At 41.3% G+C, this 24,423-nt stretch overlaps 4 protein-coding genes across 6 annotated transcripts; 2 read left to right on the top strand and 2 right to left on the bottom strand.

The window, feature by feature from the left end:
• Window positions 1-1,118: 1,118 nt before the first annotated feature.
• Window positions 1,119-3,678, top strand: mpg (N-methylpurine DNA glycosylase). The gene is made up of 3 exons (XM_062450375.1): window positions 1,119-1,537; window positions 2,135-2,339; window positions 2,628-3,678. Exons 1-3 carry the CDS (start codon window positions 1,331-1,333, stop codon window positions 3,059-3,061), a joined length of 846 nt encoding a protein of 281 aa, XP_062306359.1. The 5' UTR covers window positions 1,119-1,330; the 3' UTR covers window positions 3,062-3,678.
• Window positions 3,679-3,928: 250 nt separating this feature from the next.
• Window positions 3,929-17,335, bottom strand: nprl3 (NPR3-like, GATOR1 complex subunit). 3 transcript variants are annotated; one of them, XM_062450344.1, is made up of 14 exons: window positions 17,087-17,335; window positions 16,790-16,859; window positions 14,365-14,403; window positions 10,938-11,070; window positions 9,325-9,399; window positions 8,108-8,261; window positions 7,867-7,948; window positions 7,609-7,746; window positions 7,020-7,176; window positions 6,515-6,621; window positions 5,987-6,116; window positions 5,176-5,365; window positions 4,775-4,967; window positions 3,929-4,351 (listed from the first exon to the last, which is right to left on the bottom strand). In XM_062450344.1, the coding sequence occupies exons 1-14, from the start codon at window positions 17,283-17,285 to the stop codon at window positions 4,186-4,188; spliced, it is 1,833 nt and encodes a 610-aa protein (XP_062306328.1). In that variant the 5' UTR covers window positions 17,286-17,335; the 3' UTR covers window positions 3,929-4,185. The 3 variants fall into 3 exon arrangements, with proteins under 3 accessions (XP_062306328.1, XP_062306338.1, XP_062306346.1); XM_062450354.1 differs by having other exon boundaries at window positions 7,867-7,945; XM_062450362.1 differs by lacking the exon at window positions 14,365-14,403 and having other exon boundaries at window positions 17,087-17,334.
• Window positions 17,336-18,958: 1,623 nt separating this feature from the next.
• On the bottom strand, window positions 18,959-19,749 carry LOC134010958 (hemoglobin subunit alpha-2-like). Its single transcript, XM_062450307.1, has 3 exons — window positions 19,589-19,749; window positions 19,264-19,471; window positions 18,959-19,178 (listed from the first exon to the last, which is right to left on the bottom strand). Exons 1-3 carry the CDS (start codon window positions 19,681-19,683, stop codon window positions 19,050-19,052), a joined length of 432 nt encoding a protein of 143 aa, XP_062306291.1. The 5' UTR covers window positions 19,684-19,749; the 3' UTR covers window positions 18,959-19,049.
• Window positions 19,750-22,453: 2,704 nt separating this feature from the next.
• On the top strand, window positions 22,454-23,327 carry LOC134010949 (hemoglobin subunit beta-2-like). Its single transcript, XM_062450297.1, has 3 exons — window positions 22,454-22,614; window positions 22,701-22,923; window positions 23,074-23,327. The coding sequence occupies exons 1-3, from the start codon at window positions 22,523-22,525 to the stop codon at window positions 23,200-23,202; spliced, it is 444 nt and encodes a 147-aa protein (XP_062306281.1). The 5' UTR covers window positions 22,454-22,522; the 3' UTR covers window positions 23,203-23,327.
• Window positions 23,328-24,423: the final 1,096 nt, after the last annotated feature.

Below are 24,423 nucleotides of genomic sequence, written 5' to 3'. Positions count from 1 at the left end.
AGGACAAGTTGGCGCATGCCGCTTCCTGGGCATGGGCAAACACGAGGACTTATGCACTATTTATAACCACTTATTAGAGAAGACTGTTTTCTTAACAAAGCTGAGAGAAATGATAAGGCAGGATGAGGAAAAGAGAACATATAGCCTACCAACAGCATAGCGTCATTAATTTGCTTACTTTAATACCATGTGATAATGCATCTTTAATTACTCAAATATCCTGTGCTAAAATGCATAGTCCTAAAGTAGTACTTGAACAGGCTACATGATCCAAATGTGTGAAACAGGAAATGCGTATCAATGCTATGAAAGCGATGTTGAGAAAATCATCAGAGCAAGGTCATCCCTAATCAGTTCGAAACAACAGACATTTTCTTATGCAAACAAGTCCAAGACAAAATATTAATAAACAACAGGAAACTGACCTAATCTGATGTCACTGTGACTGCAATACCACTGAGTTACCTTTGCCTGTGACCGTAGTCTCTAAACTATCAAAGCAAACACAGACAAAGCTTTGCAAAAATTAAAAAAGGCGGTGTCACCTATTTAACTCAAGTCCATGTTTCAAAGCTTAAAATGTGCAAAATACTTAAATGTATCATACTTTCACTATCATCTCCACAGTATACCAATGTTAATCCATAGACTGTACAATTCAAATATGTTGTGACAGCAGCTGTTTAGAAACCATTATTGATTGGCAGGATTATGCCAGCCCATTTGTTATTGATACCAAGTCAGTGGAACATAATAGGGTTTTAGTAATGTTTAGGCCTACTCAGTGGCGGCTGGTGACTCAAATAAATGGGGAGGAAATGAGGAAAAGCAGGTAGGTACAGTAACATGCTCAGATTAGTTCTTGTTCAAATCAAATGTAACAATTATCCGACTAGCAACATAATGCAAATCTAAAACTAGGGCAATGTAATGCACCTGACTTGGATCTGTCTTTTCCCACAATTTACTAATATAAAATTATCATCATACTGTCAATCACACTGTTAGCCTATCGATCGCATTACTTCGAAATAGAAATACTGTGGATATGGGTTCACCGTAGTTCACTAACCCTGTAACACATTACTGTACTGTGCCTTTAAAATGAGCTAGCTGATTTGGAAGCCAATGTCAAACGCCGATTCAGCTTGATTTTATCATTAACTATTGTAGAATCTAATTTGTTAACCTAATCTGTTGAGCGTTGCACAGGCTGAAGTTCGAAAACCAGCTCAGACAGGAGTTAGTTAATGTTTTTAGCTAACCATGTTAGCTGGCTAGCCTAGAACAGAAGAGAAGACAGGCGAAGTGGATTCCCTTACGCAGAACTATGTCAGCACGAAAGAGAAAATTGCCTTCAGCCCTAGAGTCAGCAGATCAGGCAAAACGAGTAAGGCCAGTGCCCCATTGTGAGAGTGGCGATGTCCACGTGAAGGATGTTAGTCCTTCTTTTCACAATGAAGGGGATCCCTGCAGACTTGGAGAAGACTTTTTCAACCAGCCATGTGTTTGTTTGGCTAAAGCCTTTCTCGGCAAGGTACAGTCATTTGACTAACGTATTGTACCCACGTCATTGTAATGCTGGCCAGGGGTGCTGGTGGTTGTCATGGTTTATCTATTTAGCAGACGCTTTTATCAAAGGAACGTAGAGGGCCCCCTTTTTTGATCTTTGGGTATCTTGATCAGCAGTCAAATGCTTTTCCACTGAGTTACTTCCTGCTGTAGTCGGCTGTACCAAAACATTAGTAGACATAGTCATTGTTTCATAGCTCATAAACCTATATAATAATGCATGTGTATCCGGACCACTTTCCCGAAGGCCTGTAATAAAGTCTGCAGGCCATATTCTGTCAGGCTTCATACATATACAGGCTGTGGTCTTCATGCTTCTCTACAGTTCATATAATGTTCTCGACATAACTGATTTTACCTACTAAAGTAAGCAAGCAACAACGATCTATTAAATGCAGCTTTCCCTTCTGTGGTTACCTAATTTGCACACCTACGCCATCTTCTGGGCTTATAATAACCCCTCCGATGTCGCTTTGGATCCCCCCCATCGCCAATACACTCATACATTTGAGATGGTCGAGGATACTGTAACACCAGTAGTTAACTGTTGTCTTGGTGCCAGGTATTGGTGCGCCGATGTGCAGACGGTACCGAGCTGAGAGGCATTGTGGTGGAGACTGAGGCCTACCTTGGAGGGGAGGACAAAGCATCTCACTCAGCTGGGGGGAAGCGCACAGAGAGGAACACGGCAATGTTTATGAAGCCGGGCACAATCTATGTGTATTCAATCTATGGCATTTATCTCTGTATGAATGTATCCAGTCAAGGTAAGGGTACTGTACTAAGGGTGGTCTTAAAAAGTGTCGAACACCACCTCATAAAACCGCATGAAGCAGTTGTAATGATGTAACATATTTAGAAATGAAGTCTTATCTGTTGGAAAACCACCTTGTTAAAGACTGAAATGTTTCTTATTAATGGACTATATGAGGCCTAGCCTAAATGGTGCTGTATTTTCAGTCAACATTAAGGAAAGGGCAAGAGGAAGGAGACAGAGTGGAGCCTGCTGACTGGTTGTGCATTGTTTTTTGTGTGTGCTTCTTTTGTTGTTGCAGGGGAGGGGGCTGCAGTTCTACTACGCGCTCTGGGACCCCTTCAGGGCATGCCCTTCATGAGGCAGCTGCGAGTGGCCAGACGGAAGGAAGGAGCGCGACCTCTCAAGGACAAAGAGCTTTGCAACGGGCCCTCCAAACTGTGCCAAGCTCTGGACATCCCCCGCCGCTTTGACCGCAGAGACCTGGCATCTGACCCAGACGTGTGGCTGGAGAGGACCTCCCAGGCGGGGCCCCTGGACGTGGTGACAGCATCCCGCATTGGCATAGAGTCCCATGGAGAATGGGCCACCAGACCCCTGCGCTTCTATCTGCGAGGACACCCATGTGTGAGCGTGGTGGACCGACAGGCAGAGAGGCTGGCTGTGGTCTGCGGCGCCGTTCATGACCTGGTTCCGTCAGTGGAGGAATGTAACGCTGACACAGGACAGAACTGAAACTGTCAAACGTGTCGTGTGGACATGAGCTTTTCTTGATTCAGGCCCATGCTTCTGCTACAATGTGTGAGCATACAACTGACAGCAGCATACAGTTGTTTTTTTCTTAACTCTCCGATTTGTTATTCACTTATTCAACACATGGGCATGTTTATCAATTTTCCACAATACTCAGTGATGGAGTAGAACCAAGGTACACCCATAACCAGATGTTTTGATAAGCAAATACCACAATTCAAGATGTGCTAAATGAAACATTAACTCTGCAGAAATCCTTGCTATGGTTCCACTTCCATTTTTATGGTTTCCATTATTTTCTGTCTCAACAACACAGAATAGATTGAAGGAAATCTATAAATGTAGTGATTTGTTGAACTTTTCTTTACATGTTAAAAAAGATTTTGGGGTATAAAACTGTACTGTGTTCTTTACCTTGATCCATAATCCTTGCAATCAATCCAACTGAACTAACTAAATGGCCAACCGACAATTCACATTCTTTACCTTGAAGCATGCACTGGAACGAATGTCCTTGCTTCACTTAAAAAAATTAAAAAAATCCTCTTCTCATCAATTTCACAGATGTTTAGAATGTTCCCCTCCTCTCAAAGCAAAAACAGCTTGTCTGATGTTTGGCATCTTTTCATTCTTAGTTTTTTTCTGGCACTCCAGAGACTCTGGGGGAGGACGGGGGCTTTTCAGGGCAGCCTGTGGTCTGGAATGATCGTTACAGCATGTGCCCACCTCTTCTGTGTTTACTACAACCGATCAACCACATCTGACGAGAGCGAACCAACCTCAGTAATGGGAAAGGTTCATCATGCACAGTCGTCAACCTAGACAGTTCCTCGTTATCAGCACAGCAGATTTCTGTAATAATTTAATAACAACACAAAGAGATCTCAAATAGCAAGGGAAAAAAACAAAACAATACAGAGCATTAGCTAACACAGGCAAGCACAATCATTTATCTTAAAGAGCGGTAGATTATTTTTCTGTACAATGGCATACACAATCACCCTCCCAGCGATAATGAAAAAATGAACAGTCAAAGCAGCGTCATTGTCAAATTGTCCTCGTGTTCAAGAGCAGGGTAACCGAGACAGTGTCTCCTCCTAGACTCCCTATTCAAGAGGTGACTGGAAGAGTGAGATGACTGGGTCCTCATGGTTGGTGACCACCAGCACGCTGCGGAACTTATCGAAGAGCGTCTTGAGGTGCGAGCGCCTCATGTTCTCGTTGTACATGATCTCCTCCAGGTGGTGGTGGCCTCGGAAGTAGTGCAGCAGCCTAAAGGGGGGAGGGAGGGGGGGAGGTTGTAGTCCAACCAGCACGGAGGAGGAAGTTAATCAGATTCTCCCACAACCATGAACTAAGTAAACCTACCACAAGGCAGGACTGTAAATGAGTGGAATACGGTACAGTTTGCATTGCAGCACATAACTGAATAACTGCTTCCACTTCTCACGAACATTTTTCCGTTAACCCCTTTGCTTTCCAGTCAAAAAACATCTTAATTCCCCGAAACACAAAGCAAACTGATTTATATTTCCTCTCAGATCACTGGGGGTCCTCTTTTATAGACTTGGTCCATCTGTTAGGCTGGCTGACACACAGCAGAGGGCGACAGAGAGAGAATCTGACCTGTAGCGCACAACATCATTGTCCCAAACCCATAGGGTTCCCATCAGCGCCAAGGATCAGAGGGCCTACCTGGCGAACATGCGCAGGTCCTCCGGGTTCTGGGCAGCAGGGATGCTGAGGATGACCTGGCGCTCCTGTTCCGTCAGACTGGCCAGCAAGGTCTCCGTCATCCTCTTGTTGAGGGGAGAGTCTCCACCAGGCATCAGCTCAGCACTCGAGTTCTCCATGCTGGGGCTGGTCAGGGTCATGTCGTCACTGCTGGCTACAGACAGGAGACAGCTGACGATCAGCCGGGACGAGGAACCCGGGACGGATTCGATGATTAGCGGCGGCGAATCGGAGACAAAAGTTCCCCCTCAGGCTGCCGCTACACTGAGGCGGCCTGGCACAGAGCTCAGAGTTTGAGGCTCACTGACCACCGTGACCCTGGGTGTAGCAGCTGGACGAGGGGGGGGACGGGGGACACTTACTTGGGGATCCGAAGCTGAGGGCGCTGGGAGTGCTGAGGCTGCGGCCCCCCACCCTGGCCGTCGGGGGGAGATCCTCCTCCCGCAGCCCCGGCTCCTCCTCACCGGGAGGCACCAGTAGGCACACGTAGGTGTGCAGCTGGATGAGCAGGCGGTGCTGTAGCATCCACACCACCATCTGGATGAGCTGGGCCTGGACACACAGGGCAGGGGAGAGCAGGGCAGGGGAGAGCAAACCAGGTCACAGTCATCCTTACAGAAAGACAGGGCCAGTGAAAAAGGAACTCAGCTCTTCACCACAGGCAGTTTTGGTATGTTTCCAGCCTCTGGAGAGTTCTACCTGAACCCAAAATAGGGCCATAATGTAGCCTGTGTTCTGATCTTGTTCTCATAAATAATGGACATTTTAAAGGATGAAGCCGATGTGACTGACTGCTTTATATAATTGATGACCTACACTTAGGCAATGTCCGACCAGGATGGAGCAGGAACATTTCTGTCTCTGCCTCTCAGACCCCCTCACTTCACTTCTGACTTAACCCTTGTGCTGCCTTCGGGTCACATGACCCAAAGGTTCACAACGAACCATCGTTGTGTTTACCCAATTTTACCCAATACAAAAACATATAAAAAGCATTTTCTTTTAACCTTCGCGATGTGGGGGGTCTGAGACAGCCTGACGGTTAAAAGAAAATGCTTCACTTTGTTTTTGTATGCTGTAAAGTTGACTGATGGGTCAGAATGACCCGAAGATAACACAAGGGTTAAATAACCATACGTTTCAGTTTTATATACCATTCTTTTGGACACTTACCTCCTGCACAGGAGCATCCAGTGGGTTTCTAAACTCTGCCAGGGAAACAGGCAGGGAGAATTTGGCCAACATAGAGGGCAGCTCATGACCTGGAAACTGCTGGGCAAACTGCTCGGCCAATAGCGAGTACCTATGAGAGGGGATATTCACCATAGTAAAGCCCTGCACTTCAAGTTCGCTTCACACAATTTGTACGCAGCATTTTTGCCAGCTTCATTCAAACTATATTGGGTTTCCCAGACGCATGAACTGGATAATATCATTTATCATTACGAGTAATCTTCCCGACAGCTATGATGTGATTTCCAAACAGACAGGCTGTCTAAGGTATATCCCCTGGTTGGGCTCCTGTCATCCTTGAGCTCTCCCTGGGTGATGAGGCATGGTAACGATGCAAGCAGAAATGAAGCAGCATGGAAGAGCGAGGGAGGGAGAGTGAGAGAGAGAGAGAGAGAGAGAGAGAGAGAGAGAGAGAGAGAGAGAGATAGGGGGAGGTGGAAGGAGGAAGGACGATGGGACAAGACTCACAGGCTGATGTTGGCGTGTGGGGACAGCATGTAGACGTTGTTCTCACAGAGAGGGTAGACAATGATGGCCTTGCCCCAGTATACCAGGTGAGCTGCAATCTGAAAGATCTGCACAGAAAAATAGCAAGGTGATTCTTCAGTTTAGCTGACTTAAAACATCAAACAAAAAAGGACAGCTCCTTATTAACGACGTGCTTACTGTTAAGTGCCTCAAGTCCAGTAGATGGCAGTATGCCATCTGTTGTGCATCATTTAGTACTACTCAGTTTGATCTGCTTTTCCACATTGAGACATTAAATGCCCACATAATTGTGAGTCCATGTTTGCATTGAGGTGAATGTGGATGGCAAGTGGGTGGCAAACTGCTCGCACCCGTTCTGCATGGTAACCTGACCCCAATTACATGTTGTAACGCATGTGTTCATGACATACAGTTCTCGAGATTGACAAGTGATGGGACCGCAGCGTGTTAGTGTGACTGAAGTTGGATGCTAGTGTCACAGGACCTGCAGTAGGGCCAGATCTGCATCCTGGGCCAGCTGCTGGAGGTTCTTGACTGCAGAGCAGGTCTTGATCAGGCGCACCAGGGCAGGGGAGCAGTCCAGAGGCAGCTGGGCCAGCAAGGCCTTCTCACTGTCCAGTAGCAGAAGAGCATGGTATGGCCTGCGGAACAACACAAGTCATTGCCTTTCTCTATGAGAGAGAGAGCATTCCACTATTGTTTAATATCTAGCGGCAAAAAGTGACTACGATGTATAGGTTTATCCGACAACACACTGACGAAATTACATTCGACCAGTAACATAATCTCATATATTTCATCCTGTTGTTGCACAGAACATGTACAATATCTTTGACGAGAGCAGAGAATTTGCATTTCGGGACCTGTGTTGGATGGCGTTTTGGGACACACACCACTAGGTGGCCCTGCATCACAGCACAGCCACTGTACATATCACATCAACCTGCAGACCACAAGAACCCACAGGAAGACCTTCGACAGCGTTAAGAGGTGGCCGGTGGATCAAGAGAGTAATCCAGCTATAAACCCAGACGAAACGCCTCCCGCAGACAAACACCATCACACGCACACACCTTATGGCCTTCAGGCTGCGCTCCAGTGCCTCAAGGGGGATGTGGTTGCCCCCCACCCTGTGGATCTTGTGGGGCAGACAGAAGCTCACCTCCAGCCAGTTGTTGATGTGAACTCGAACCACGCCAGTTGTGCAAAGGCTGCAAACAAAGCAGAGAGACACGGGACAACTGTGTAACGTAACAGCTTCCAATAAGCAAGACGGGGTGCTGAGGAGCAAGGGAATGTGATGTGATGACGCGCGGTGTGTTATTACAGACCTATCGTATGCCTCTTTCAGGTCCCTGGCAAGTTTGCATTTGGGAAGGATTTGTCTGAACGGGGACTGGGGGCTGCCATCTGCTGACATGACAAATCCAGAGAACACCGTCACAAACCTGCCATCGAGCACACCACCTCACAGGGATCGTTCTGGCATGCAGTCCGAGTTGTGAGGGCCGGACGGCTCGACTAGGACGAGGAGTGGTTGAGTCGTGTGCGTGACAGGGATGGGATGCTCACTTTCTGTCATGGCGGTGACCTCATCCTGAACAGCCAACATGAGCTTGGCCTCTCTGGTGAGGTACTGGCAGCGCCTCTCCTCGTGCTGCAGGGCGATGGCGATGCGCCGGGAGAGGTTGTGCATGCAGCTGATGACTGAGGGGTCTGCGTTGGCCTGGGGGGGGTGGGGGGGGGGGGGGGGGGGTTAGGGAGACGAGTTAGGGAGGTGCAGACACAGTAGGGATGGAAGTAACGGCGTAATGCTTACACTTGATCACTGATCATTATTCAACTCGTGAGCAGCCTAATTATGATCAGTGCACATTCACAGGTATGACACATATACCGTATATACCGAGATACCCCAAATATACTACATCCACTTAGAAATCAATAAATAATTCAGCCCCCCATGCTCTTTCTAGCCCCTGAGACGTACTCCCTACTATAGTCCCTACAAAATTACTACAATAGCCTAACAAAATGCATTCAATATTAGTTACAAATGTTTTCTAACCAAAATAGCAAATGTTTGTACTAGTTGGATCACAGTGGAAAATGCACTTAAAATAATATTATTAGCTATGCTTTTTTGGTATCGGATAGTTTGAACTCTCCCATACCAAAACTTGTTCTACATTACACTCCCGGTATGTGTAATGTAGAACAAGTTTTGGTATGGGAGAGTTCAAACTATCCGATACCAAAAAAGCATTTTCCACTGTGATCCAACTAGTACAAACATTTGCTATTTTGTCAAGAGAGCTAAGCATATCTACTGAATAATGTCAGGTTTTATGCCAGAGAACATCCCAGGGTTGCTGGACAGATAAGGTGGTTGGAACGTAACACTATTAAACCCATGTCAGCTGTTGGAGGACACAGTGAGTCAGCAGTCAACCAAGCTGAGTCACCCAGCCCCAGATGATCAGGGCAGGACTATGCCATCCTGGACCCCCTGATTACACCCCCCACCCTGTTTCTGTTCATTCTGGTCATTCCGGAAAGTTATCACACATATATACCCCACCCTTCCTAAGAACACAGTCCTGACCTTGTCTCAACCCAACACAGCTGAACCAAGCCCCTATCAAACTGCATGCAGGATAGTATTGCTCATGTCCCAGAACCTAGTCAAATACTGTACATAGCTATTTTTCTATTTGAAATAACAAAAAATAGCATTTCAGAGAGAAGAAACCCTGAAATATCATTTAGGCGTCATAGAACTTGTATACCCTCAAAGCAAACACCACACTGAACAGGATCATCGTCGGCGTCTCCCTCTTGGGTGACGGGTCTGTTTTGGACACCTGTAACAAATACAAAATATACACAATGTTTAGCATACATTTCCTTGAATCATAAAAGTATGGTCACATGTATGTCTCAAGTGACAATCATTTCAACAAACGGTGGTCACATGATTTAATCACGAGGGTGTGTAATATGAATAATCATTCAAATGAAATTACAAAATACATGTATCCCAAGGACTAAGTCTATTTATATTTTTATTTCCAAAGGACCAAAGAAACATTGATGATCATATTTACATAAATGAATACATTGAATTGAATACAAGTTGATTGCATCTAAGAACACAGCCATAATGCTGGGGGACTTTTGTATAATATACAGCAAGGATCTCCAACCCTGTTCATGGACAGCTACCTGCCTGTTGGCTTTTGATCCATCTTATTTGACCTTAATTGAAACTAGTTACCAGATCAACCCACTAATTATTAGAATCTGGTGTGCAAGATTAGAGTTGGAGTGAAAACCTACTGGCAGTTAGTGCTCTAGGGGTTGGACACCCCTGATATACAGTATATATTAATATACTTGAAATTAAATTACAGACAGTCATTTTAATCTTCCAACTAAATTAGATGACCACATGTAATTATAGTCAACAGTTTACATTATAATAATGTAGTAGACCCTTTTTATCGATAAAAGGTTTGTCTTGACTACTCAACATTTGCTGTTTCTCAGTTTAACATGCACAACGTTGTAAATACTCTAACATAAATACTTTACTAGACAAGTTAAGCGTGAAAGCCCTGAATGGCAAGCAAATGAAAAAATAATTTTGAAGAGACAAAACAATTAATTTAGTGCCGCATGTCATACAAACTACAATTAAATAGTTTTTTTGATATAATACTTCAAAGAGTTTCAAATACGCTTCATGGTTTCAGGAAAACGTTTTGAATTCCATAAATAGTTACCATTAGTCAACACAGACTCACCCTAATCTAGCTCCACCACCTGGCCCTGCATATTATATTTTACTTTGAAATTGATTTTGCATGTCAGAACACTGACTTATTTTGGTGTATTATATGTCAAAAATGCATCTGAGCATGGCAACAACTCTAATGAAGTCATCAAAGCTGGTACTTAATTTTCAACCCAAGAAATAGAACACCAGACAGAGTGGTCATCAATACTGCCTAAAAAACACAGAAACCAGAAAGGTATCTGTTAACAGTGGTTAGCTTCAGTGATTAGCTTACTATAGGAAGCCATTCACTGTAAAAAGGGTACAGCTGCAGGTGTTTAGTACACTGGCATTGGAGGGAAGGCATGGGTGTGAAAGTTGGAAAGTTAGCTTTCTTGGGTGAATTTCCTTGGTGATTAGATTTAATTGTTTGTTGCTTGCCTTCCAGCGCTTACGTAGGTAAGTGGCTTAAATACCAAAGCGTGTTAAAGGACATTCCCAAAAAACAAGATCATTGTTTGCCTGAGGGATAGCCAAAAGTAGTGACAGACATTCAGTCTTCTCTTTCACCGTACGTGTAGACAAAGTGGACAGAGTAAATAAACGTACTCAGTGATTTCTTACCTGGATGGTGTGAGGATGCTGTAGAAGAGTTGGGTGCCCAACAAAACGTACATTGTCTATCTTCAACTCAAACTTCTTTCCACACATGTCCGATTTGGTGGCCAGGATGGTTGCAAGAATGATGTCTGAGAACCTGATTTAAACACAGGGAATACATTTGTGAGAACACCAGTTAGTCCAAGTAGAGGTGGAAAGGAGGTGGAGGAGAGACAAAGGACGAGTCAGAGGGATCCAATTATTGTTTGTTTTATCTTGATTATCTTTTGTTTAAACATGTCTACGCATAGCCTTAGACGGATTGGCCTGGAAGGTACTTTACTGATCAGCGTTTGATAGCAGCTTGTGTAAATCTTTGAAAGAGGATAGAAAACTGAGAATAGACCCTCTCTGGAAGAGAGGTGAGGGCTTTGTAAAGGGGAGGTGATGTACTCATGCTGGTTTACATAGCTCATGCAGCAGGCCAGATCTACCATCAAAACAAAGGGATGACAACTTATTTCGGTAACACTTTATAATAAGTCAACGCTTTTTGGCATTTACAAAGTGTTAACTAATAGTTAGTTAATCCTTTATAAAACATTTTGAAACATTAACAATACATTATTAAATAGTTAATAAGCTTATTATTAAACACTATGTTGATCATTAATAAACACAGTTAAAAACTATGTATTTTATTCATAATACAATTCATAAGGTGTTTGATAACTGCATTATCATACTTCATAGACAGCTTGTGAATATAGTTGCAAACCAGTAGTTTAAAAGGTGTTAATGGTACATGAGCTGGTATAGAAAGCATTAGCAAATGGTGAACAAACCATTTACATTACCTTTATTAAGCATGAGTAAATAACTAACAACATATTTTCTTATGTCTTTAATTAATGTACGCCAAGTCGAATACATGATGTACACTATGCTTTGCAGATATCTTAACAACTATTTTATAAAGACTTACTAATGATGCAACTTCTGATTAGTAATGCAAGTTATAAAGCATTTACTAACTGTTAGTTAAGGCTTTTGCGTGACCTAATCTAAAGTGTGAACTATTTATGCCTTATTAAGCATTTATAGAAAGACTATAGGCCTATAGATGTTGTGTTTTTGTTTTTTTTAGAAGAAATAGCTGTTAATTTATTTACCTGGGTAATAAAATAGTATTTTATTTCCATTAAGAAGCAATACAGTAGAATTTGTATAAAAGTTGGTTACCCAAAGCTGTATTTTATTTTTTTTAAATGGCTGTAATAAACTTCAAATGTTTAGCTACTCCTCAACAGGTCTGCAAACGCCCTTGAAAGCAGAGATTTGTTAAAACGTTTGTTAACCGAGACCGTAGGTCGAGGGTTACAAACAAACAAATCGTTTTAACAAATTGAGGCGACAAAGCGTTTGCTGACCTGTCGAAGAGTAAACATTTGGTTTCTTATATACTACAAAAATACGTGGGAAGATCCCAAATCAAACACGGCGAATCTGGAGCAGACGCCATCTTGTCAGAGCAATCAGCTGCACTTGTACTGGTGACGTCACTACATCTCCAAGGCAACATATCAACAACTCTTTTGAGAACGTCTTCTGAACCAATAAGAACAGCATATTGGTTCAATTGCAACAACAGTACGAGCGTTCTGATTGGCTAATGGGTAGTCATGCCAGCCGCGTATTAGGTCTTTATATTCTATGCGCGTATTGACCTGCGGTCTGATACGTATTCTTATTGCCCTCCGCTGATGTCATCTTCAAAATGAGCGAGATCGAGGAGTTTTACTATCCAGATGACAATGAAGACATCAACAGCGACGAGGAAATTATTAACTTTCTAAAAGAGCAGAAAAGTGTGAACACAGAGATATAAACGACAAGCGCTAGGCAGATTGCTAGGTTTAGTTGCTCAGATTTCAGATTGGTTGCTAGGTAGGTGCTAACACCTGAAACACACTGTGTGAAGACTTGAGTAGAGCTGAACAAAACGACATGAAAAGAGCTAAAAATGCCATATAATAAACAACTTACTAACCTCGACCGTTCGGTCATGCCGGGAAATATCAAACTGAGGTTATAACGTATCGACCGCTGTCACTCTCGGCTAGTAGAGCTAAATTAGTACTGTAGTTAGTAAGACACATGCCTGTCATTACTTCAATAAAATAGTAATTTTGTGTATCACATTGTGTTGTGTCTGTTTCCTTTTGAGAAACGTATGTTCAGCCTTTGTGAATGTGAGGTTCGAGAATGGACAAGAATACCTTAATAAATAACTTATAAATGTTTAATAAGGCATAGATAGTTCACACTTTAGATTAGGTCACGCAAAAGCCTTAACTAACAGTTAGTAAATGCTTTATAACTTGCATTACTAATCACAAGTTGCATCATTAGTAAGTGTTTATAAAATAGTTGTTATGATACCTTTGTGAATGTGAGGTTTGAGAATGGACAAGAACACCTTAATAAATAACACAAAAGCCTTAACTAACAGTTAGTAAATGCTTTATAACTTGCATTACTAATCACAAGTTGCATCATTAGTAAGTGTTTATAAAATAGTTGTTAAGACATCTGCTAAGTATTAGTGTACATCATGTATTCGACTTGGCGTACATTAATTAAAGACATAAGTAAATATGTTGTTAGTTATTTACTCATGCTTTGTAAAGGTAATGTAAATGGTTTGTTCACCATTTGCTAATGCTTTCTATACCAGCTCATGTACCATTAACAGATTATAAACTACTGGTTTGCAACTATATTAACAAGCTGTCTTTAAAGTATGGTAATGCAGTTATCAAACACCTTATGAATTGAATTATGAATCAAATCCATAATGTTTAACAGTGTTTATTAATGATTAACATAGCATTTAATAATAAGCTTATTAACTATTTAATAATGTATTGTTAATGTTTCAAAATGTTTTATAAAGGATTAACTAACTATTAGTTAACACTTTGTAAATGCCAAAAAGCGTTGACTTATTATAAAGTGTTACCCTTATTTCTTATGTTTGCTGCAGAAATATTCTGACAGTATACTTAAACATGGTAAGCTTACGTACATACAGTATAAGTACGCTAATTAATATGAATTAGATATAAGAATTAGATAGATAGATAGATAGATACTGAACACATACTATAATTGCAATTGATACAAAGCAGTTTCAGACTGCAAAATGAACAGATGTATTTTCGGTTTCACAGGAACAAAACAAGTGATGGTTGAAATGCAGGATATACCTGGACGAGTGGATCATTGAATATTCAGTAATTCTATAGGATTTTCAGGTGATTGAGGCATATGCATCATTGCGAACATAAAGGATAAGCTATAGACACAAAACAGGAAGGAAGAGGCGGGGTAAATAAAGACAGGTGTGTTCTAAACAAAAGGAACGTGGTTTAGAATGATTTGGTCTTACCCTGCTACCAACTGTTCATCAGTTAGTGGAGATAGTTCTCTGAAATGGGAATGGGGCCATAAAAAGAAAAAAGCAAACAAAAGAAAAAATGCAGCAGACAATTGGACAGTATGCACAACAGAGGGACATGAAACAAAAACAAACATCGTACTACCTCATATTGAATTGAAAGCAGTGATTAGATGTAGCCTTTTCCGCAAATGAGCCTTATCATCATCTTGGAACGATGGGTCTGTCAAACTGACTTGTTTGATGTTTTGGGAACAGTATTTCTTATTAGACTATTGTCAGTAATCCTATGTCCACCCATCCTGACCAGAGGCCTGTTTCATAAAGCGAGTTTACTGAATAAGTCAGGTTTATGCCAGTTAGTCTGGCTTATTTCCCGTTGATACAATTCCATAAAGCCTGCTCAATTTAGTTCAAGCTCAGTTACAAGGACAACTTATGCTGCAAAACTAACCTGGTCATGGGCTTAAGTCAGGCTTAACCCGTGCTGTTGCTTAACCAGACGTTCCTGTAACATTGACCTGACGGGGAAGCAATGATTTACCGCAGACCTTCTGGCGTGATGCCATATCCAACATTGCTTTTTGCAATGGTGGATCGATATGATCCACATTCTACCTCTCTGGCTGCTTAAAGATCCTGTAAAGCAAATTCCATGATTTGCTTCTCAGTACATTATATACATGTGAAATGAGTTTCTGAAAGCATGTGCAAAGCGCGAAAACTTTGTCGCACAGAGTTAGACCGTAGAACAGTTTATATTCCGTTTTCAGACCAGGTTTTAATGGGCGGAGCCAAAAAATTACCGATCTACGTCACTTTGACCGATCTACGTCAGATCACTGAATGGCTCCTCCTGCTGTACTGTTATTGTAGCCTACATCAGCTAGCTAGCTAGATAGATAGCTTCAGGATGTCTCTCTCCACCCGCAACTGCATCTTCCCTGGATGCAAGAACTTCAGCTGCGCTGCAACGCTATTTAATTTCCCAATTGATGAGGAAAGGAAAAATAGGTGGATTGATTTTGTGAAGAGCCACGCTGATGGAAAGCTTCGGATAAACTCCAACAGCCGCCTCTGCAGTGACCATTTCACGGCGGATAGTTTTAACATGGACCAGAGACAGACAGGGTTCACAGACACACAGCTTCTCTTGCAGCGCGGAGCCGTACCGGGCATCGCCCTCCCAGCCGTTCCTCCTCCGGTCGCACCTGGACCATCCACCGCCGCCAGCAGTTCATCACTCAGTTCTGTGTGCTTGTTATAATTATACTAGATAACTTTTCTAGAGGTATCTCTGCTATGAGTTAGTGCAAACCGCTAACTTGATATTAGGCTACTCGGTGTAGAATGATGGTATTTTGGTGAAATGGTAGCTAATGTGCTAGAAGTAGTTGGAGAGCTCACTGTCTGCTGTCTCTGGTGTCCATTTGTACTCCTGTGTTACAGCTCAGGGGAACAAGCTTTATTTGTATGTTTCACTCATTGAACAAATAAATTCTAATTCGATACTGTTTTGTTCGGCTTGACGTAGGGTCCATTATCTGGGTCGTAGGTACTTGAGAGGCGGCGCCTTCCAGCGAGGGGGCAGAGCTTCAGCTCCTTCAGGCAACATGCCCCCCCAGTCTCAAGCAGAGAAGACTGCTGATATTCTTACGATTTCAAAGCCTAATTTAACATACTTGTCTATGTTTTGTTTGTTTTTCGAATTTGGATGGGTAGTTAATAACACATTCTTCTGTGGTGTGGTGAACTTAAAACTCGTTTTCAATTCCACTTTACAGGATCTTTAAGAATAGGGTACACCCAAAATATCTTGACTACTTGAACTTGACTCAAATTAGTCGGATTGCATGAACTAGAATTGGCCATTATGGAACCGCTTTAGCCTCGATTGAGTTGATTGGTTAATTCAAGTCAGGTTTTGGACTTTAAACACATCTCTTTTGAGCAAGATTTATGGAACAGGCTATGCTATTTTTTCAATCTTAGTCATTGTTTTCTAACTCATTGAAGCACTGATATGTGCATACACACATCCTAGGACTGAGTAGCCTTGCAGAATATGATAGGTAGAAGAACACCCATTAAGTAATATACTGTCTCAAATTAAGCTCTCCTTCAGTCCCTGAAGAAGACAGGATCTATACATATTCATCTGAAAATAAGGTTGCATGTCCAATCTATTTTACAGACATGATGTGGTAGTATGGTGTAGAATATAATATTCTGGCTTCTGAATTGATTTACAGAACACATTTAAGTAATTCATACCACTCCTTCTTGGCATTAGTGTACTCTAAAATACTGTAAAAGAGGGGGTGCCAGACAGTATTGATGAGCCTGGTTAGCTTACACTACACAGACTATTTTGGAGGCTAAAGCGAAAAATGTAACTCGGAAGTCGGAACATTACCTTGAATCCCCATCTTGATCCTCTAGAACATCTCCTGCTGTGTTCAATGCATATGGACTTCTCTGTTTTGCTTGAGGACAGAAAGCCATCATGTTCAAGCACAATGAGTACGGTAAAGCTGTGGTATTGCAAAGTATGATCTGATTATCTCAGTAGGCTACAGCTATATCTTTATAATAATGTTATCCGGGATTTGGTAAAGAACGTGATAGCACGGCAAAGTTGTAGTCCACTAGTTCGTAAGTTGAGTAACATGTTACTTAATAATAATGTTAGACAGTACTGTAGCCTACTTACTCGCAAGAGACGATGGACACTCGGTCAGTCTTTGGAATGGGTATCGAAATAGCAATTTGTTACCTCGACTACCCGAACTGACCAGAATAACGCTGATGGGACTTGTCTTTTCACCACTTTTGTTAATATTATTTTGTGAGTGTTTGTACATCGAGTTTCTATCAGCAAATACCTCAACAGAAGAAGAGTGATTGTACATATTATAGCAATGTCGAACACTGCCTGTGTTGTGTGTTACGTCTATTATCGCTACAGAGAAACTTCGGCTTCAACTATAGTTCCGCTTCTGATTGTACCTAAATTCTTGAGTCCGTCTCAATGAATAACACAAATAGATAATTTGCGTTTAAGAATGAATGTTTGATGTGTGTGTGTGTGTGTGGGGGGGGGGGGCGGGATTTCAATAGCTATGGGCTACATTGTTACATTGTTCATTTTGCACGACGCAGTTACGACCGTTCCCCAATCCCAACCTTTTCACACTGATCTCAGTGGGCTGTCAGTAAACAATCGCCGTTACGTCGGAGCTCTCCAAGGTTCTGATAGATCCAATGACCATCGACCAAAGTCTATCCTCGACTTAAAAATACTGAAATTATATAGTGGTGTTTGTTTTGGGTATATTTCAGCTAACCAGCGACGTGCACAGACTTTTGGAGGGGCTATTGCTCTAACATAAAAAAAAGCGATCAACATTTTTAATCCTATATTTGTTTACAGTAGCTACCACAGTTATATAGTACAGTTATACCGCCATATAATAACATCTACCAATTGGGACATTAATTAATTTATCATCTCATAACAAAATAAGCCAATGCGACTTTTAGGCTATCAGCTTACACTAACGTAACATCTGCTTGTTGGTTGAAAAGTCACGTAACATTGTTGACTGTAAACAATGTATAATCTAGCATGATTCATTTCAGGCAAAACCATCCCATCCCTGAGCCTCTCTCTTCTCTACAGAGCGCACAATAATGTAACAGACTGGACATAACAGCTACGTTAGCCTGCTGCTGCCACATAGCATATGCTACATGAACCAAGTAATGGTTATACGTCAATATAAGGCAAGGTAGTGCGACGTGATGCAAATCTTACAAGCTCATGTTGCACATTATTCGAGACACAAGTTGATATATTTGTTTTTACTATTCACAGGGCATTTGTCATTAGGTGTATTCGACTTCATGCAGCCAGCTGTCTTGAAGCTGTGAATTCTGGTTAGACTTTTGTTTAACTTGAGACAGCGCCAAGGCTAGGTCACTGTGACGTGTCCATCAAAGTACCGTGAGATCGATTCGAGAACTGCCGGCTGTGTCCGAGCTAGTGATGGGCATTCCGGCTCTTTTTCGTGAGCCGGCTCGTATGGCTCAGCTGGTTGGTTTGTTATCAACGTCAGAGATGTCGGTATGCCACTGCATACTTATGAATAATTATGTTTTTTTTTATTATTGAATATAAGTATGCAGTGGTATAACGACATCTCTGACGTTGATAACAAACCAACCCGTTTCAAAATCGGTTGAAAATTGAGCAAGTTATGGTCATCTAAAAAGTACATGTAGATTCAACACAATGTTATGGGTGAGCGAGTTGACTGTAGCAAGATGGCCGCCATGTGCGGACGTTCTAGACTCCGCCGTAAGACATCTAGTGTTTATATATATCTATGGATATATCTATGACTACACAGCTATTGACGACATAGATAATGACGACATAGCTAAAATAACAAATATGTTAGCATTGAATTGGTCTGCATGTTATGTAGGCCTAAGCTATGCTTTGTATGCCTTGAAGACTTGTCAAAATAATTAGCCCACTGTCTAAAAACGAATGAAATCCTCAAACGAATGACAACTCAAGTTAATTTGTTTCAACATTTATTTAGTTTTGAACTACAGAGTGCCCCTGAGCAATGTTGTCTCTGAAATATCTCTGAAAGATGTTCAGCAGTTTATCGGTACTTCTCTTGCAGAGCCAAAGACACGGCAGCGAGGAACTTGTCAATAGACACATGAGCCTCTGGGGTGAAATCATCGGGGAACAGGATGGCCAGAACCACGATGATGTTGTGGCAGAAGATCTGGGGTAAAAAAAAAAGCAAAGTACGCGTCAATGTAACAAGTCACAACATATCACTAAAACCCAACTATAGCTACTTTGCTAACCTTGAAGTTAGCAGGATCCACCCGCAGTTGGAAGGCGTGCAGCTCACTGAGGTTGATTAGACCATTGGAAAGGTCTTCGATTTTAGAGACGGCTTCACCAACACCTTCAATGATAGTCTTTCCATGACTCCTCACAGGAGCAGAGCCGGGGCTCAGGTCTGGCCAGTGAGAGAAGTAGGTCTTGGTCTGCGGGTACACCACCAGCATTCTATAAGAAAAAAATATGAATGCATTTTAAAAGGGCACCCATAGCTTATATTAATTTATAGGCTATAAGCCTACGCCTATACTTTAACTTTGGTCCAAACAAACACGTTTTCAATACCTGGACAGAGCGTCGGATCCGACTTCTTCCGTTTTAGGTGCCACCTTGGCCCAGAAGGCCTTGACGGTTGCCTTGTCCTTAGAACTAAGACTCATCTTGTTTGTTGTCTTTGACAGATTGAATCTAGTGAAGTTTAGTGACCAGCTCTCAACTGCGTGCGTTTTATATAAGCTCGTTAAGAGGGCACACCCAACCTCTACGTGTGAAACTTTGTAAGCCTTCCACATTTTTGTAAGATTAGCGCTTCCCACTTACATGCGATAGAAAATAAGTAGTTGCTCTCGTTTGAGTTTCTAAGGATTTAAACTACATGTTTATACCTAGTTGATATGGAGTTTTTAGCCTACTTTACTAGCCTATACTGTTTTAATGGCACGGTGACCAATTTTGCGCAGGTGCCATTGTGCAATAATTTAACGGGATTCCTACATCGTTAAAATATTACAATATTTACAATAGGTCGGCTTATTAACCTATCGTACTTTTATTTGGATTATTTAATTGCAAGTGCTGTAGTATATTGTAGGCTATAGTGTAAATAAGTAAAAGGTTACCTCATGACTGCATTACAGAATATAGTTCCACTACAGAAACTAGGCCAGGTGTAGCCTTTGGCTTTAATGTAGCCTAATCACAATTAATAATTGATAATAATCTGTGATATTACCAATAACATGGGTGTCTAGACCTGTGTTTATCAATGATGAAGGGCGGGACCACCACTCAGAAAATCAAGATGGTCCGCTAAAGAGCCAACGGAATCTAGTCTTTGGACTAAGTCAACATCCAAGTAAAAATCATACACATAGCACTTTGTGCTAAAATATTAAAATATAGAATATATAGAAATATAGAAATATATAGAAATATATAGAAATATATAGAAATATATAGAAATATATAGAAATATATAGAAATATATAGAAATATATAGAAATATATAGAAATATATAAAATATAGAATTTTTCAATAATGTAACATGAAGCCAATCAACAAAGGCGTTTTATGTTAAGCAGATAACAGCAAACTGCTCATAGTCATTTGCATTATAAAGTCTGATAAATAAACATACAAAATAAGCAGTTAGTATGAACAGATTTTGATTAGGCCTTCGAAATGCTTATCCTAAATTAAATAAACAATAAAATGTATGTGTGGTAAATTGGTTTGTAAAAGGCCTAAATAAAATCATTCAAATTACCAGCCAACCCTAAATAAATTGATTCGAAAACAGGGTGTTCTCGGATGTTGGCTCTTTAAAAAACAGTTGACCACAATATTTAACGGGGAAAAGCTTTGTAGAATAAACCTTGTTCGTGCAACGATAGGAGTATTAGAACCATTTTGAGCAATTCATTAGGTATTTATGGGGTTGGACTTTAACTACGAAAGCTGGTTCTTTTGTCTGCATTTAGGTAAATCATTAGAAAATAGGTCGAACCTTCTCTTTGTCGAAGTTAACTTTCAAATGTTCTGTTTTAACTGTGTTGAAACTATATTAATCTTTTCGGGGTTACAGTCCTGTCATATTGGCCGAATAGGAAATTAGGCCAAATAAACAGTCTTGCATTAGTGTGTCGGTGTGTTCCAAAAAAAAAAGTATGGGCATTTTACACCCTTGATTGGTTATCTAAAGGCTTTGTACACTTGTACGCTTTATCACAAGATTATGTGTGGTACCACCCTTTCCCTCAATGTGCGTGGCATGAATTTAGATTACAAAGAATTTCTCGAGACAGAAGTGGCCTACCAGTTTATACAAAACATTAAAGTTAAGGTTAAAGTAGCCTAATTAAATGATACCCAGAGATGACAATTTTGCCTATCTGGCAATAGCCATTTTATTTCTCCGTTTCATTTAAGTGAAAGGAAGGCTATAGGCCTAGGCTATATGTGAATATCTTTTTTAGATGAAGGCTTTACCAACGCTTATAACGGTTATAGGCTATATGACGAATCAAATCAGCACCCCTCCTTCCAATAGAAACGGGTGCTGTTCATGAATGGGTCCCAAATGTTGCCCTTTCCACTTGAGAAATTTGTATTTTTTCCTAAAGGGAGTCCCGTTACGACACTATAGGTGCCGCCGAACAGTGCGTTTAAGTGCGTTTCCCAAACATGCTCTTAACAAGAACGTTATACCTGTCTCTTATAGGCCTACTTAAGACGCTTCCTGGATGCGGAAATGTGATAAACTTTACCAAAATAATTGAGTAGCCTAATGCGCAAAACGATTGAGTATTGAGAATTGAGGAAAACAAAAATAATTATTGTCGGTACAGAAAACGTTTTACATAGGCTAGGCTATATCATAATTATGATGATTTTTAATCATATGTGGTTAAAAATAGTTCCCATGAGCATTTGCATAAAGCACAGTAGGTTTCATGATTTGACAATCAGCGTGATGCATTCATGAAATGCTTACATAATTCACACACCATTTGATTAACCGTGCTCCAAAACATGTTTGCTGGTTTCAGCAAAGGCCTAAAGACTGTGCATTTGTCCTCAAATCTTTACGCATGAGTCATGTAGTTTCATTAGTAGTGTTTCAAGTGTGTTTTAGGAGTAGCCTGGGACCTGCATATTTCCCAACGTGAACAGATTTTCATTTTAATGTTGTTCATTTAGGCAATTGCTCTTTGAACAGTATTTGCTAGGAGCATACAGTCACTCAAACTAAACTTTACCTTATCACTCGTTTTAGTCAAATTACATTTAAAACGCAACAGTGCTTATCAACATTCTGCTAGCCTACCCTTATCGTACTTTTTATCTTTCTCTGTCGTAGTCCAGCCCATAGTTTGGATTCATCGAATCGCAAGCTGTTGTGGGGGGTCTATTTAAACGCTGCGCGCTCTGGTGCCAAAAAAATCATTAAATCTTTCTGCAAAGTTGGCCTACCCTTAGACACAATCAAAGGCAGCAAGATGGTTGAGTGGACGGAGTTCGAGCGCACTACAATCACAAGCATTTTCGCTAAAATTGACTATGATAAAGTGGGCCCTAAGGCTCTTTCAAGGTGACTATAGCTTTTTTCACCATTTTTGAATGCGTAAAACACCGAGATTATAAACTGAAATTAAAGTAAAATGTGTACTTTTTCAGAACCCTGGTTGTGTACCCATGGACACAGAGGTACTTTGGTAACTTTGGAAACCTGTATAACGCCGCCGCCATAGTCGGTAATAAGATGGTCGCTGCTCATGGAGTTGTTGTCATTCACGGATTGGAACGGGGTTGGAAGAACATGGACAACATTAGAGAAACGTATTCCGAACTGAGCCACCTCCATTCTGAGAAACTGCATGTGGACCCCGACAACTTCAAGGTAGGCTATATATTATTCGTCACAAAAAATGGACTTCGATGTATTTTTGCGCATGATGAAACTTGGTTAGTCTACATCCGCCAGTCTCTCCCGATGTGTTTCTGTCTGTCACACATCTGAAGTGTCAATCTATTTTGTTCTACTTTGTAGCTGTTCGCTGAATGCCTTATCATCGTCCTTGCTGCCGAGATGGGCTCTGCTTTCACCGCCGAAGTCCAGGGCGCGTGCCAGAAGTTCCTGAATGTTGTGATGTCCGCCCTGGGCCGACAGTACCACTAAGTATAGCCTATGAACAAATTAAAACGAGCAAAAAGATCATCCAGAAATCATTAATTGCTGATCATTTGTTTAAATGCATTTGTAAAGTGAATATGTAAATCAGCATAAAATAGGCATAATCAGCACATGTGAGTGGATTTTTTTATTCGTGCACATCAGAATCAGAATCAGAAAGGGTTTTATTCGCCATGAAAGTTTGCACAGACAAGGAATTTGCTTTGGCAGGAAGGTGCATACATTAAACATATAGGAATATTACATTTAAATATGAGGACTAACTATACTAAGGGTACATAACTAGCAACACCAAGAGGAACTAGCAGTACTACATGGAATTAGATTTAAAGTAAAATATACAATAGAATATAAAATAAAATATAAATTGCCGTAATTTACAATATAAAAATACCAATAATACAAAATTTACAAAAAATACAAATGGTACAAGATACAATTGTGTGATGCAGTGCAAAAAGCAATGTGTTATTAGGACATTAAGTCATAAAAGTCAGTGTGAACCCATGGCCTTGTTGAAGAGGCCAACAGCGGAAGGGAAGAAACTGTGTTTGTGGCGTGTGGTATTGGTCCTGATGGACCGCAGCCTTCTACCGGAGGGGAGTGACTGAAACAGGGCGTGTCCAGGGTGGGAGGAGTCGGCCACAATCTTCCTCGCTCGCCTCAGGGTCCTCGAGGAGTGCAGGTCCTCGAGGGTAGGCAGATTGCAGCCAATCACCTTCTCAGCAGTGCGGATAATACGCTGCAGCTCTTGTCCTTGGCAGTGGCTTCAGTTCAGTTCCCACTTGAAGTTCTGGGAGAGGATAGTGCCCAGGAAGCGGAAGGACTCCACAGTGTTGAATAAGACATTTACAGCACATAACCAATTATAACCTGTCCAATTATTCCCGGATGCCCCCACAGTAGAGGGTTTAGTTGTGCAATTTTACAGACACGTTTTAAAAATAGAAATGGCATGTTCAATTAGCCTATATTTTCCTAAATAGAAATACCGAGTCTGTTCTGTGAATTATGTCTTTCCCCAAAGCATTAGGCTATTATTAAGGTTCATTATTTCCATTGTAAAATGTAGCCTAACTCTTTTGGTCCCCACTGCCTCACTCCACACTCAGTCGAAAAATCAATTTAGCTAACTTCAGCCCAAATAATCAGAGAGACAAAACGACTAGTCAGTGTCATATTCCATGGTAAAGGATTTCCACTAAA

The sequence above is a fragment of the Osmerus eperlanus genome, chromosome 2 (assembly GCF_963692335.1).
Source record: "Osmerus eperlanus chromosome 2, fOsmEpe2.1, whole genome shotgun sequence".
Taxonomy (NCBI): domain Eukaryota; kingdom Metazoa; phylum Chordata; class Actinopteri; order Osmeriformes; family Osmeridae; genus Osmerus; species Osmerus eperlanus.
This window is presented reverse-complemented; position numbering and strand designations above follow the sequence as displayed.

Excerpts from the sequence above, each read along its gene's own strand:
- mpg (XM_062450375.1), top strand. The coding sequence starts at position 1,331 with ATGTCAGCACGAAAGAGAAAATTGCCTTCAGCCCTAGAGTCAGCAGAT. Across the intron at positions 1,538-2,134 it reads CTAAAGCCTTTCTCGGCAAG|GTATTGGTGCGCCGATGTGC; the intron begins GTACAGTCATTT and ends TCTTGGTGCCAG. Across the intron at positions 2,340-2,627 it reads TATGAATGTATCCAGTCAAG|GGGAGGGGGCTGCAGTTCTA; the intron begins GTAAGGGTACTG and ends TTGTTGTTGCAG.
- LOC134010958 (XM_062450307.1), bottom strand. The coding sequence starts at position 19,683 with ATGAGTCTTAGTTCTAAGGACAAGGCAACCGTCAAGGCCTTCTGGGCC. Across the intron at positions 19,472-19,588 it reads GGATCCGACGCTCTGTCCAG|AATGCTGGTGGTGTACCCGC; the intron begins GTATTGAAAACG and ends TTTTTCTTATAG. Across the intron at positions 19,179-19,263 it reads TGGATCCTGCTAACTTCAAG|ATCTTCTGCCACAACATCAT; the intron begins GTTAGCAAAGTA and ends TTTTTACCCCAG.
- nprl3 (XM_062450344.1), bottom strand. The coding sequence starts at position 17,285 with ATGTACAATCACTCTTCTTCTGTTGAGGTATTTGCTGATAGAAACTCG. Across the intron at positions 6,622-7,019 it reads CAGATCTGGCCCTACTGCAG|ATCTTTCAGATTGCAGCTCA; the intron begins GTCCTGTGACAC and ends TTTTCTGTGCAG. Across the intron at positions 5,366-5,986 it reads TGGATGCTCCTGTGCAGGAG|GCCCAGCTCATCCAGATGGT; the intron begins GTAAGTGTCCAA and ends CTGTGTGTCCAG.
- LOC134010949 (XM_062450297.1), top strand. The coding sequence starts at position 22,523 with ATGGTTGAGTGGACGGAGTTCGAGCGCACTACAATCACAAGCATTTTC. Across the intron at positions 22,615-22,700 it reads GGCCCTAAGGCTCTTTCAAG|AACCCTGGTTGTGTACCCAT; the intron begins GTGACTATAGCT and ends GTACTTTTTCAG. Across the intron at positions 22,924-23,073 it reads TGGACCCCGACAACTTCAAG|CTGTTCGCTGAATGCCTTAT; the intron begins GTAGGCTATATA and ends TCTACTTTGTAG.